Genomic DNA, 12,658 nt, shown 5'->3' with positions numbered 1-12,658 from the left:
ATGTTTACTTTTATTTATCCAATACATTTGCATGTACAGTTTAATGCATGATAAAAGTTATGTTTTGGGTGTAGTTCTTGTTTGAATGCCTTAAACGTTTAAGTCTTTGCTTTTACATAAAGAATAGAGTTTGTCACAACATTAACTATTTTATGCAACAGTGGCAGAGACCCATTTAGCCAATGTCCGCCTGGTATTTCCACCCCTTAAACATTTTGTTATATCTCTGCAGCAGAACATAGCATGAGCCTGGTTCAGGTCTTGTCTTAAATTGAAGCTAACCCCCTTGGCTTTGAGTGTGAACAGTCAAATTTCTTATATTTCTTAATGTGTCCACTAAGCAGACAAACATGAAAAAAAACAGCAGGCGGAAATGTTGTTTTAGTCTTCAGAGGTCAGAATTTTCAATTCTTGGCCTGGAAATGTCCTGGGAGTGATTTGAAAACCTTGTTCTAGGTGACTACTAGCTTGGATAAAAATCTGTGACAAATTGATCAATTAGAAAAAGATCTACATAATGTTTTGTGAAGACTGGACCTGGAATGAAATTTCACGCATGTAATAAAAAATTGTAAAAATATTGAAAATAATAACAATAAAAACCATTGCAACTGCTATAAAAACCTTAAGACACTGCTAGAGAGCCTTTATCTGCTGTTATGCAATGAATAAAAACCTCAGGGGTGCCTTCTGGTGTGAAAAAAAGGAGCACTGTTAAGAAACTGATAAAAAATGATTGATTACCCTTTCTGAGTCAAAGATCGATAGCTAAAAGGCAGGCTGAATGCAGCCTGAGGCTTCTAGAGGAAGTCTTACCCCCTAAGGGCTCTGAATGGCTGAAAATACAATGAATGACAGCGCTTTTTACCAATCAGATCGCCTTATTTCTGGTAATCCTGCTTCAAACATTTACTACAAAGTCAATAACGTTCAATAGCCTCCAGGTCTGGAGATAAGATAGTTTTTCTACAATTTCTAAAAACGGTTTTGTGAAGCCCTAGTTGAACACTTTTGGATTGATAAAAGGTTTTCTGTAAAGGTTTTGTGGTTTTGGTGATATGAAATAATGAAGTGAGGCAGGTTTTTCTTAAAAAGTGGCGTACAAGCACACGTCCAGCCAAGACAGCATACAAGATACTGTACATGAGAAAGCCTATTCATTAAGAGGCTTTCGAAAACAGACATTTACAATGCTCACAAAATGCTACCATAAGCATTCATTTTGGGACTGTGCATTAAATTCACAATTTTAGTTCTAAATGTTGCAAATACTGACATCCTGGGCTGTATTGTTACAGTTTCCACTTCCTTGTGTTTTGCTATTGACCTCTCCTCTTTTATTGCACACTAGAAAACAACATTTTTGCACAGAAAGTAATTCTAAACTGGAAGAAAAGGAAAAATGCATCACATGAACAATGGTTTAGCTTAGTGGTGCAACAAGCATCTTTTGAAAAACTTACTGGCTCTTTAACAAATAATTCTAATAAATTGCAATGTGCTCAGTGTTTTAGAATCAGTTTTTCACTTACCTTCAATCAGAAGGTGTTGATAGTCTGCTTCCAACACTTTAAAGTATAAAGTATAAAGTATTTAATGCTACAGGTGGTGTTTTTTATTTCTGTTTTATTATTCTTTGTCTTTTTTAATACATATTTTCACTAGTATAAAATGTATATCCCTTTTATATTTTATCTGTTGTGTTTAACATAAGGATGCAGAACAGGTGCCGTTTTAAATCAGTAAGATATATTTTTTTCCTACTTGCAAGCACGGCCATTTAAAACTTGTTGTAAACTTATAATTAAAGCTTGTCTTTCTGTGGTATTAATGCATTGATGGGTTTTGATCATATCAAAAGCAATGTAAACATTTTAACATTCTTGTTGCCTCTCATCTGCACAGCTGGCTGCAATAAAACTTTCGCGGTATGGAGAAGACCTGCTTTTTTACTTGTACTACATGAACGGAGGAGACCTCTTACAGCTTCTAGCAGCAGTTGAGCTGTATGTATTAAAGTTTATCTACAGACAGTTTTTCCATACAATGTTGTGCTCCGATTTGCGCTCTTTCTTTCCCTTAAAGAGGGTAAACTGTTTCAAAATATCTCCTGTGGCTCCTGTTTGTGGCTGCAAGATGGTTTTGCTGGTCTCTGATATCCCATTTCCAATAAAATGATTTCGCCTCAACTCCACCTGTAGTTTCTGGTCAGTGCCAAGAGCTGTTCAGCTTCAGCTATACAGTCCTGTTAAAACACCTGACTTGCTGGTAGTCAGTTCACCCAGTAGAACCTTTAACCATTAAACCATTAACCCTCCAGAGTAGTGGTGTTTTAAATCAAATCAAGTAAACATTGCTTTAAACACTTTTCAAACATAATGAACAACCTAGGTGTGTCTTAAAAAATAAAAGTATATTGAGTTTGTAAATTTTATGCAGATTTCAGTTTGGTACAGATCTAAGAAACACACCAGGTGAAAAAGCCTGAGGTATGTCACATCTCTGAGAAGTTTGGGGATGTGATTTGTATGCAATCCTGCATTCTGAGTTTTTGTAATGAAATCATGCCTTGATCCAATGCTTTATTTGACAGCTCGAGAAAAATAAATGGAAAAAAGCATCATTGCTGGCTTGCCCCAGTGGTGCCTGGAGTTGAGTGGCACTTAAAATAGGGCGCACGTGTCCTGTGTCATTTCTAAACCACACTCTTGAGTCGCCAATGTCTCGGCACATTGAATAAGGTGTGCATGGAAGGTCACCGCATACAGCAACTTTTCAAGCTCATTGCTGTGCACTTTACTGATACCCAGTCAAGTGCACAAGCCCTGTGTGCCCTGCAGATACCTGGAGACCTGCAGTCAGTTGGCTTTTAAGATGTTGACAATGGGAAAAGGAAATTACTTGAATACAGTGTAGTATGTAATTACACAGTTGTTGAAAGCTGTTAAGGTTTATTTCAATTAACTATATAGAGTGCCCTAAAGATGTATTCGTACTCCAGTGGAATAGGAACAATAACACCATATAACAGAATGAGTTTCTGATGTGCCTTGTATAAAACAATTCTAAAAATGTTTTAACGTAATACCATTGCACAGAGAAACTTGGTTATCAGAAATAATTGAATTCCAGAAAACACAAGGGTCACCTTTTTTTCTCATCACTAAGTATTCCTTTAAATAAAATCCAACAAAAACATTTTGATCTTTGGAAGCCTTCGAGTGCTTTCTGTGTCCCTGGGGCTGTATTAGGAGGTAAGACATATAAAACTTTGTTATACCATGTACCACCATGGTTAAAGTGCGAGAGCTATTTGAAAACTGCAGGTCAATATTCATTAACCTGATGTTGGGAGATGGCTATAAAGGAATTCTCAAAAAGTTGAATCTACCACTTTTCAGTCTAGTGTCCATTATTAAGATTTTTTTTTTCTGGACTTTATTACAAATATACCTTTGTTCTGTTCTATTTATATAGCAGTATGACATTTGTTTTTCACCAGGCCACATTTTATCACATCCGTAATTTTGCCTCTTGCATTGGTGGTACAAACTAATCCAGGGGGTACTGTTAAAAAGAGGGCAAAAGAATAAGAGAATAAGTATGGATAAGTTGTCTACATAGTTTGATGATAGGGTTATTTTAACTTTAAAAAAATGAAAGCATAATGTAAATATTCTAAGCATGAAGTATTCTGAACGCTGTTTCTTGCATAAATGTGAAATGTTCATGGTTTTGATTCTCCTTTGAAGTTTCAGAATTCCCAGTCTGAACATGCTAACTTTGTGTTGTTTGACCTTTGTTTGGATTGTGAGGCTGGGTGCTGATGCAGTTATATTCTATTGATGATATAAGCACCACGTTGTGTATTAATGTGTGCGTGTTGGTTTAATGATTTCCCCTTCAGTCACTGTGGGGATCTACAGTGCTTTGGAGAATGTGTTGGCTTTTAGCCTTTATTGACCTTTTTTTCCATTATTCGAAACAATGCATTGACATGGACGAGTTGGCTTATGCATGATCAAATAAATACAGTATAAGACTTACACCTTAATACGAGTATTTTTTTAATAAAAAGACTTTAGCAGTGATTTATTGGTACATTTTCTGAAGCGTTTGTCTTAAACTGTTTACTTACTATTCGTACTCCTCTCTCATTTAGACCTATGTCTTGAAATGCAGATTATTTCTACAAAGTGCAAGCTTCCAAATATTATTACACGTTGATTCAAATCAAGAATTAACTTGATTCTGCTCGGATAAGCATTACATTTTTACTGTGCCTCCAAGAAGTTTTCAGACCTTTTTAGTGGTATCCCATTTTGAGAAATTACAAAATTTTGCATTTGTGTTTTAAACAATATTTCATTCAAAATCTGACTGTTTAAGCTGAAGAAAATGACAGTAAATATGTCCACCCAAAAAAAGAAAAGCATTGATTGCATAAACATTTACACAAGTGAATATAAGGTGGAAGCACCTTTGGCACCAATTATAACTACAGGTCTTTTTGGTCTCTACCTGCTGCACAGTGGCTTTGTGTATTTTGTGCCCATTCTTGGCAGATTTGCTTAAACTCTCCCATGTTGCATTGAGGAGCCTTTCTAAATGTTCTCAATAGGATTCAAGTCAGGACTTTGACTGGGCTGCCCTAAGACTTTTAATTTCTCCTGAGTGCTTGTTAAGCCCTTCCAGTGTAGCTTTAGCCTTGTGCTTTGGGTCATTGTCCTGCTGAAATCTGCCAGTACTTTGCTCCATCAAAGTTCCCATTAGTCTTGACAAGTTTCCCAGTTCCTGCTGATGGGCAGCAGGTCTAGAACATAAAGCTGCCCCCACCATGCTTGACAGCATTGATTGGGGTTGACTGAGTGATTGACATTTTCTCTCTCTCTGCACTTAGTAGCTCCTTCCAGTCAGGTGTCACAGCCAGATCTTGGCAGTGTCTTGGTGGTGTGATGCATTCTGTTTCTTCACGGTGTTCAAAGGAATATGCAGCGTTTTTATACCTTTCTCCTGATCTGTGCTTTTCTACAATTTATCTCTATAACTGTTTTGAAAGCTCCTTGGTCTTAATGGCTAAATCCCTCCTTGAAATTCTTTACCCCACTTAGAGGGCTGGTTACATGATATTATTGCATGTGGAGGCCACTTATCTTATTTCATGGTTTTTAAGGTAATTTTGTGCATTTAGGGTTTTTCACAGCAAGGAGATTGAATATTTTTGCAATCTTGACATTTCCATTTTTCTTAGAAACCAGTTATCTATTTAATCATTTGTTTTTGCTTTTATTTTTTGAATGTGTGGGATAGTTTGTGCATATAACAAAGCAGCATCGTTACAAGCTGTAAAGCAACAAAATGTGAAAACTGATAAGGTGAGCGTACTTTTACAAGGCACTCTGTGACGTTTATTGAAATCCCTTCATATAGGGGATTATAGTGTTTCTTAAACCTTTTCTTTATTATGAATCAAAGACTGATGATTTCAGGTAGTTGCTATCTTTTTGTACCATTTACAGACTGATGAATAAAGCCATTGATTTTGAACTAAAACATTGGGAGACTTAGGAGCACTGCCATGATAGGACAGACCGGAGTTTGAAGATATGCATGCAGATTCATAATGTGACACTGAGATCAAATTCTAACTCAATCTCTAATTGCTCCCTGTACCTTCCCGTTGCTCTGCCAAGTGGTGGATGACAACCTATGAATAACCTGGAAGTGGACCACCTGAACTCAAAAAATCAATTTTATTCTAGAATTTTATTCCAGGTACAATACCAAAATGTTAGCAAAAATGTTATCTTGATCCAAATCACTGCTTTCATTGGATTTGGAAAACCATCGATTGTTATTTAAAAAAGCAAAAATGACTTGTATAAGATTTAAACTTAAGTTTAAGACTTAAGTGTAGAGACCAAAAAAGGATTTAAATTAGGTGGCAGCCTGGCTAGTCATACTCACCCAGGTTTTTGGAGCGTTTATTTGAGAGTTTTATGCAGCACAAACTTATAGCATTCTCTTGTCCCCAGGTGTCTTGGAGGGGTTTTCGCACCATGTTTAAGAAATAGGAAATCAGAGAGCAGCCGTACTGAAAACTTTTGCCTCGGTTACCTTTCATTTAGTAGCTTTTGTTTTGTTGCCTTTTTTTAAGATTCAACCGAGACTGGAGGTACCACAAAGAAGAGAGAGTGTGGATCACAAGGGCGCCGGGAATGGAGCCAACAATAAAGACCAACACTTATGAGAGGGGGACATACTACTTCTTTGACTGTCTTAACTGGAGGAAGGTAGCTAAGGTAAAGGTATTGGTTTGAGTATCCACTACCTTTATATACTAACATTTCAATGGGAGACACTAGGTCATCTTTTTTTCTGATTGTGCGCTGCACTAACCCTGTAAGTCTTTAGCTGTGGACCAGCCTGTAGTAGAGGTGTGTTATGTGTGTGTCCGATGTGCCACCTAGCATGTTTGTTTAGCGTGACCGTTAGCCGTGCTTGTCTTATTACATACCTGGAGAGGTACATCAATACATTCACATGCAAAGCAGCAAGTAAAGGTTCATTCTGCACTTATAACGTAGAAAAAGAAAAACATCTGCAGCATTCGAGAGAAGGCTTACCAGCCAAAACGCCATTCTTACTTTTTTCAACTTTTTAGTGTAGAACGTGTCTTTATTTATCATACTCCTCTGCCTGTGTTTGAAGTTTGTTAACCAATGTGTGTTTACATTCACGTCTTTTCTGATCCCTCATTACCATGCCATCATCACATTGTTTCATATCTGTATACAATATTTGACATTCTAATGCATATTTTTCTTAGGCCTTTTTCTAGGAATACATGACTAACCTACAGGGGGCGGATAAAAAAATAGAGAAACCATTTTTAAGTCACTTAATAGGGCTTTGGTTCACCGTGTATGGTAGAATTGCCTGTATGTGCCACTATGAGAGTCTACCAGTTACTGGAATCTTCCAGGAGGGATGCAGCACCATTGTTTTATGAGGAAGTTGATAAACTCACGCCTGGTTAATGGAGGTCCAAAACACTAACAGGCATCGTTCCAGAATGTCCCATAAGTGCTTGATTGGGTTCTGATGTGCGGACTGAGAATGACGTACTGTATAGCTAGAATCAGTGTCATGCCCATCAAACCACAGGGCGACCACCTGCACATTGTCATCCTGGAAGACAACCCTCCAGGCAGGAAAGAAAAGCTATAACATGGAGTGGAGATGATCACTCCATGTCATTAAGCAGTGAGTAACATTGATCTTGCCATTTGAAGGTATGAGAGCACATAAACCGTACTGGGACAATGTGCTCTTCAGAATTGCAGAACCCTTTGCTTTTAGAACCAAGCACTGGATAGCACAGTTCTTCAGGTTGGTGCCACACTTGTACTGATCCATTTAGCAAAAAACATGGTGAAAAATGATTCATCTGACCATCTCTCACTTCTCCACTGTAGTAGTGCATTGCCAGGTGTGATGAGCTGTTTATGCACTGCTGTTCAACTGTAAGCTCTCATTCTGTGGAGGTCTTGGTGTTTATGTTGAAACTGACTGCTTGTGTCCCAGGTTGAAATATGCAGTCAGCTATTCTGCAGTTGCTCGTTTGTTTTGTCTTACACTTTGAATTAATGCATAAATATCGCAGTCTTGGAGGATGTGCTTCTACACACTATTGCACTTTGCTGGTGATGTCTTTGTATGGGAGGTCCATGCTGACGTGGCCTTAGAAAATGCTGCTCGTGAAACATCAGCAAGTTGAGCAGTCTTGGCCACTGAAGCTTCTGTCCAGCTCACTCCAACAATCGCCCCTCTTCAAAGTCACTGAGCTTTCTTGTTGTAGCCAGAATTATAGACATCTAAGCTAGGCTGTTATTTTTCTTATGAACGCATGAGCAACACCTATGTGGATGCCTTTGCTTTCAGTATATATGGTGTCCCTCATTTACTCATTATTTCGTTTTTACTGTACATCCATTTTACCTAACTGCATGATGCTGTCAGGTTTGCAGAGCCTCCTTCTATATGTTCCTTTAATGCTCTGGAATTATCAATCAAAAGTTAAAATAAATGGGTTATTGCAGAGCTGTGAACCTCTCTGCTGAGGTTTTAAAATCCATGGACATCCTGGAAGAAGTTAACATTCCTGCTACAGGTTTTGGAGTGATACGGAGCATAGTATTTTGCTGACATTAGAATTGTGTACAGTTTTGGAAGGATTCTTTATATTTAAACTGTAGTCGTGAGTTTTGTTACTATAATGAATTTTGTAAAGCTTTTCTTTCCTGAGTTCTCACCCAAGGTGCAGACTATGCTGTAAAACCGGGAAATTAATTAGTAACTTCATGTCCTTTATATTTCTATATATTTAAGTAAATTTACATTTTCAAGTTCTAGACACTTTTCCTGTTTCACACATCTGTTGAATAACTTTTGTGGCCTGTGTAGGTCAGGTGATGCTTCGGGTTTCACATTGGTTGGAGAAAGCTCAGTATTTTTTGATTTTCTTAATGTACTGGAACATGTTCCGAAATATCCATCCATTTTGTATCTGCTTCATCTGAAACAGGGCTGTGGGAGCCATAGACTGTCCCAGCAAGCAGTAGGCACAAGACAGGCTAGACACTGGACAGAATGGCTGGCCATCATAGGGCACACACAGATACAAACACGGACACACACTCACTTCAGGGCTGAGTTTCCTCTAGTTTAACCCTACCAGTGTGTCTTTGGACTGTGGGAGGAAACCAGAGCACCTGAAGGAAACCCACATGAACATGAGGCGAACATACAAACTCCGCACAGATATCACCCAAGGTCTGAAATTGAACCCATGGTCCCAGCACTACGTGGCACCAGTGGTAATCGCTGCACCACCGTGCCACCCTGTTCTGAAACATTTGCTTCATATCCATTTCTCGTTCACTGTTTCTGCACCTTATTCTGCTCCGTTAAGATCTCGCGTGTGACCCGAGTGGAGTTGTTTTAATCCTTAAAGTGACTATTTGGACATTGAGGTAAAAAAATGGAGCAGGCTTTCAGCATTGACAGACTGAGCTGTCTTTTCACCTGGAGAGTGTCGTTAAAATGCAGCAAACTGTTAAAAGATCAAAGAAAATGCCATTAATATTTCAACACTTTGGAAGAAAGCATGTGAAACAGCAGCTTGTTGCAGATTAGCAACCTTCCTAATCGGCTTCATCAGAAAGCCCAGGCACTTAAGTCTTCTCCTTGTTTCACAGTGTTTGGAATATGTCTGAGGCTCTGCTGTAGAGCTGTCAGGCCCTTGTATGATTTTTGGTGTCACATTTCAGACATCAATGTAATCTCAATCGATTTCTTCCCATGTTTCAGAGTGAGGCCCTTTTAATTCCTTCTTCTACAATTTCTAGCTGCAGCAAAAATAGTAAGGCTGGTAATGAATCAAGTGATGCATTTTGTTGGATGAAGTGTGAGCAAGTAATCTCTTTATCTTTTCTTAATTATTATTCATATATGGAGCATTTTTTAATTTTGTTACAAAAGTTCTGTACTAGAAGCTTTTTATTCTTCTCTTTACAGTGTTAATAGCCAGATAAGGTACAGTTAACAATGGCAGATGCTACAGAATTCAATAGTACGTACACAACCTATAATCTGATATGAAGAGTTATGAGATGTTAGTTTTTAAATACAACGTATGGCTCGTTTTCATTCGTTGTTGTCAAAGTGAGCATTTGAGCCCCTTCCTTATTCCCTGAGTATTTCTTTTTCTGCATGTTGGGCTTAGTTATGCAAGTCCTGCTTTCCCCTAACTGAGCCAGTTCATTCTCTTCTGGTCACGTAAACAAGGTGTCAATTTCTCTTGCTTTTCTTATCATAGCCTGTACCTTATAAGCAACAACAGCTGCGTGGTTCTTCGCATGTCTCAGGAAAAGCAAGGGTCTTTTGCCTCTAGATTTAAAACTCTTAGGAGACTCTTCCAATGTAGCTATTGTACTTTATCCCTTAAAAATACATCAGCAAGTCAAAAAGAGAAGTCAAAGCAGGACAGTAAGATTGCAGGCTCACTGGGGGGAACAGGCTCGTCACCTAGAGAGGGCCGGCGGCGAGAGGATAAGTGTAGCATTCTCTAATACCCAAAATGTGTGGTAAAATAAAACTCCACTTCTTTTTTTACAGATACCTTTGTCACCTGGAAAGACGACTAAACAGTTTGTGTTGTGTGTGTTTGCTTTCAGGAGTTTCACCTGGAATATGACAAACTAGAAGAAAGGCCTCATGTGCCATCGACTTTCAACTATAACCCAGCTCAGCAAGCCTTCTAAAAGACTTCCCTGTTCATGGGGTATGGCTGTCTCAGCACATTACTCACTGAAACTGCAGAAACTGATGTGGCTCAGGCATCCTGGTTTTTATTCCTTGAGGATCTGGCAATTGACTTAGGCAGAGGGTTCACCATTTCGAGGGTCCTGCCTTATTGATTATGTGCTGCCCAACACCTAAGCTTCTTCTTTTATTTTTATTCCGTTTTTTTTTTTAGTTTGAGCAGGGTCTGAATTTTGTTTACGCCTCTTTTCAAATGCCCGTTTGTTCAAAGGCAGGAACACTGACAAAATAAAAAAAAAGGTTTATGCTTAATTTTCCAAAGTGTTAAAAAAAAAACCCAACAAAATAACAACAAAGACCAGAAAAAAATGCAATGTTCATTGTAGCACTATTGGTAATAAAAAACACAAAAATTGTTTGTGCATTTTTTATGTGAAGATACTTCTCGTATTTTGTTTGGAAAGATAAGCAGCCTGTACACTTTTTTTTCGTTATTTTTTTTTCCTCCACCTCTTCCCTTACCCTCCTTTGCAAATCCCTCTCCCTGCCCCAACCCGTTCCCACACCTTTCTTGAAGGGCGATTTCTGCCTAGCTTAATACGAGACTGTTTGAGTGAACGTTATTGCTGCAACGTCTGGACAGCTCTCCAGGGTTGTGCATTACTGAGCTTCATCGTTCCAGAATGAGCAAAACACTGTCCAGTCTTTGTTACGATTTTGTAATAAACGTGTACATTTTTTTAATTTTTGGACATCACATGAATAAAGATATGTATGTACGAATGTGTATATATTATATATATATGACATCTATTTTGGAAAATACTTGCCCTGCTGTACCTCATTTTTAGGAGGTGTGCATGGATGCAATACATGGAAACAGGACATTCTGGAACTGCTGGTCTGGGGACCATGGTGTCGCCCTGTGCACTTAAAACAAAACGGGCCAGATTTTCAGCAACCAAGGACATCCATACCCAACTGAACACAACGGGATTCGAGGAAGAGAACTGAGGCATTTCACTCTGGCTGTTTGCACAGCAGCATTTCATAGGAAAAAAAAAACAAATAAAAAAATAAACAGATCAATCTTGTATTTTCTGACCACGTTAAAGCTTCTTCTCTTTGTAATAAAGTAGAAAAGCTCTCCTGACTGCAGTGTTGAGTTTGATTTAAGAATGCTTGCCAAAAGTCACACTATTATGCATCCAGGTATAGAGCACTTGGGGAGGGAGGTTCGGGGCTTACAGTATTGCAGGATGGGAAGAGACGAAGCCAGTGATTTTTGGACACGGTTGATGAATTTGACACTTGCTGAAAATGTTATAGAACTAGGTAGTAATTTGAACTCCCTCCCCTGACTCGACAGCTCTTTGGTTGTGGTGTAATTGCAGAAAAGCAGTATCAGATGTATCAAATTGGTTTTGCCCTGTGCGATGTGGATGCCACATCAAAGTGGGCTTTTTCTTTTTTTTTGGTGCAAAGTCTTGTAATTGAGTCAGGAGATATTTGTGAATAACGAGTGGCTTCTTAGGCATGACTTGCAAACTTTGCAGATATCTCAAAGTTTAAGCCACTAGATATGTGACAGAGAAAAGCTGTAAAATCATTTTCATTGTTCTTTTCCACAGCTTTTCTAGGTGGGCTTGGACGTTTGAGAGGCTTTTAAGGTGACTGTTAAGGTCAGTTTTTCATTCTGAACACAATGCGACAGCTTTTTTTTTTTTGTTTCCTTAACAGGGTTTTGGCACCCAAAGGAATAGTGCATTCTGTGTACCCTCAGAGGCATTGTAGCACTATTTCTACAGCCCAAGGGGTAACAGAGATGATTGCAGAAACTGTATGCTCTCTAAATAGTGAGGCAGATCTGAGGATTGACTGCTTATGCTACAGTATATCTGCTGTGCAAAGAGCAGATTGCTACAATGGGACTTGTATACAGAACCTCTTCTATGAGGCTTAGAGCTGTGGGGTCAGATTTGAGTCAATGCTTTTGTTTGGCCTTTTTTCATTTTGTGGTTGTGCTCTGAATTTTTCTATAAGACATTTTTAGAGTCGTTTGATTTTTTTTATATCCCTCATGTCTAGGCTTTCATTTTTTAAATAGTTCTGCAGAGAAGATTAAATAGTTTTTTTTTGACTGGGAGGCAAACAGTCTGGCCTAAATAAAGATGGTTTTATTTTTTTGGTTTTAATTGTTTTAACTTTAACTGAGTTAATTCAACTGGTCGAACTTCAGCTGATCTGCTGTGTGGTGGGACTGCTGGCACAGAGTGGCTGCTGTGTGTTACCCAGGTGGGTGCTCTCAGTCAAGTGGGTCCTTTCCTTTATG

General features: G+C 38.5%; 1 protein-coding gene across 1 annotated transcript in view; it reads left to right on the top strand.

Moving 5' to 3' along the window:
- cnot2 (CCR4-NOT transcription complex, subunit 2) overlaps positions 1–11,479 on the top strand; it is a 79,909-nt gene extending 68,430 nt beyond the window's left edge. Inside the window, 3 exon segments of the mRNA XM_069192293.1 lie at positions 1,906–2,006; positions 6,158–6,302; positions 10,239–11,479. Of these exon segments, the coding sequence (XP_069048394.1) occupies positions 1,906–2,006; positions 6,158–6,302; positions 10,239–10,325 (333 nt within the window). The 3' untranslated portion in view covers positions 10,326–11,479.
- The last annotated feature ends 1,179 nt before the right edge of the window (positions 11,480–12,658 follow it).

Source organism: Lepisosteus oculatus, chromosome 7, assembly GCF_040954835.1.
Source record: "Lepisosteus oculatus isolate fLepOcu1 chromosome 7, fLepOcu1.hap2, whole genome shotgun sequence".
NCBI classification, from domain to species: Eukaryota; Metazoa; Chordata; class Actinopteri; order Semionotiformes; family Lepisosteidae; genus Lepisosteus; species Lepisosteus oculatus.
Note: the sequence above shows the minus strand (reverse complement) of the source record. Positions and strands in the feature narration are given on the sequence as shown.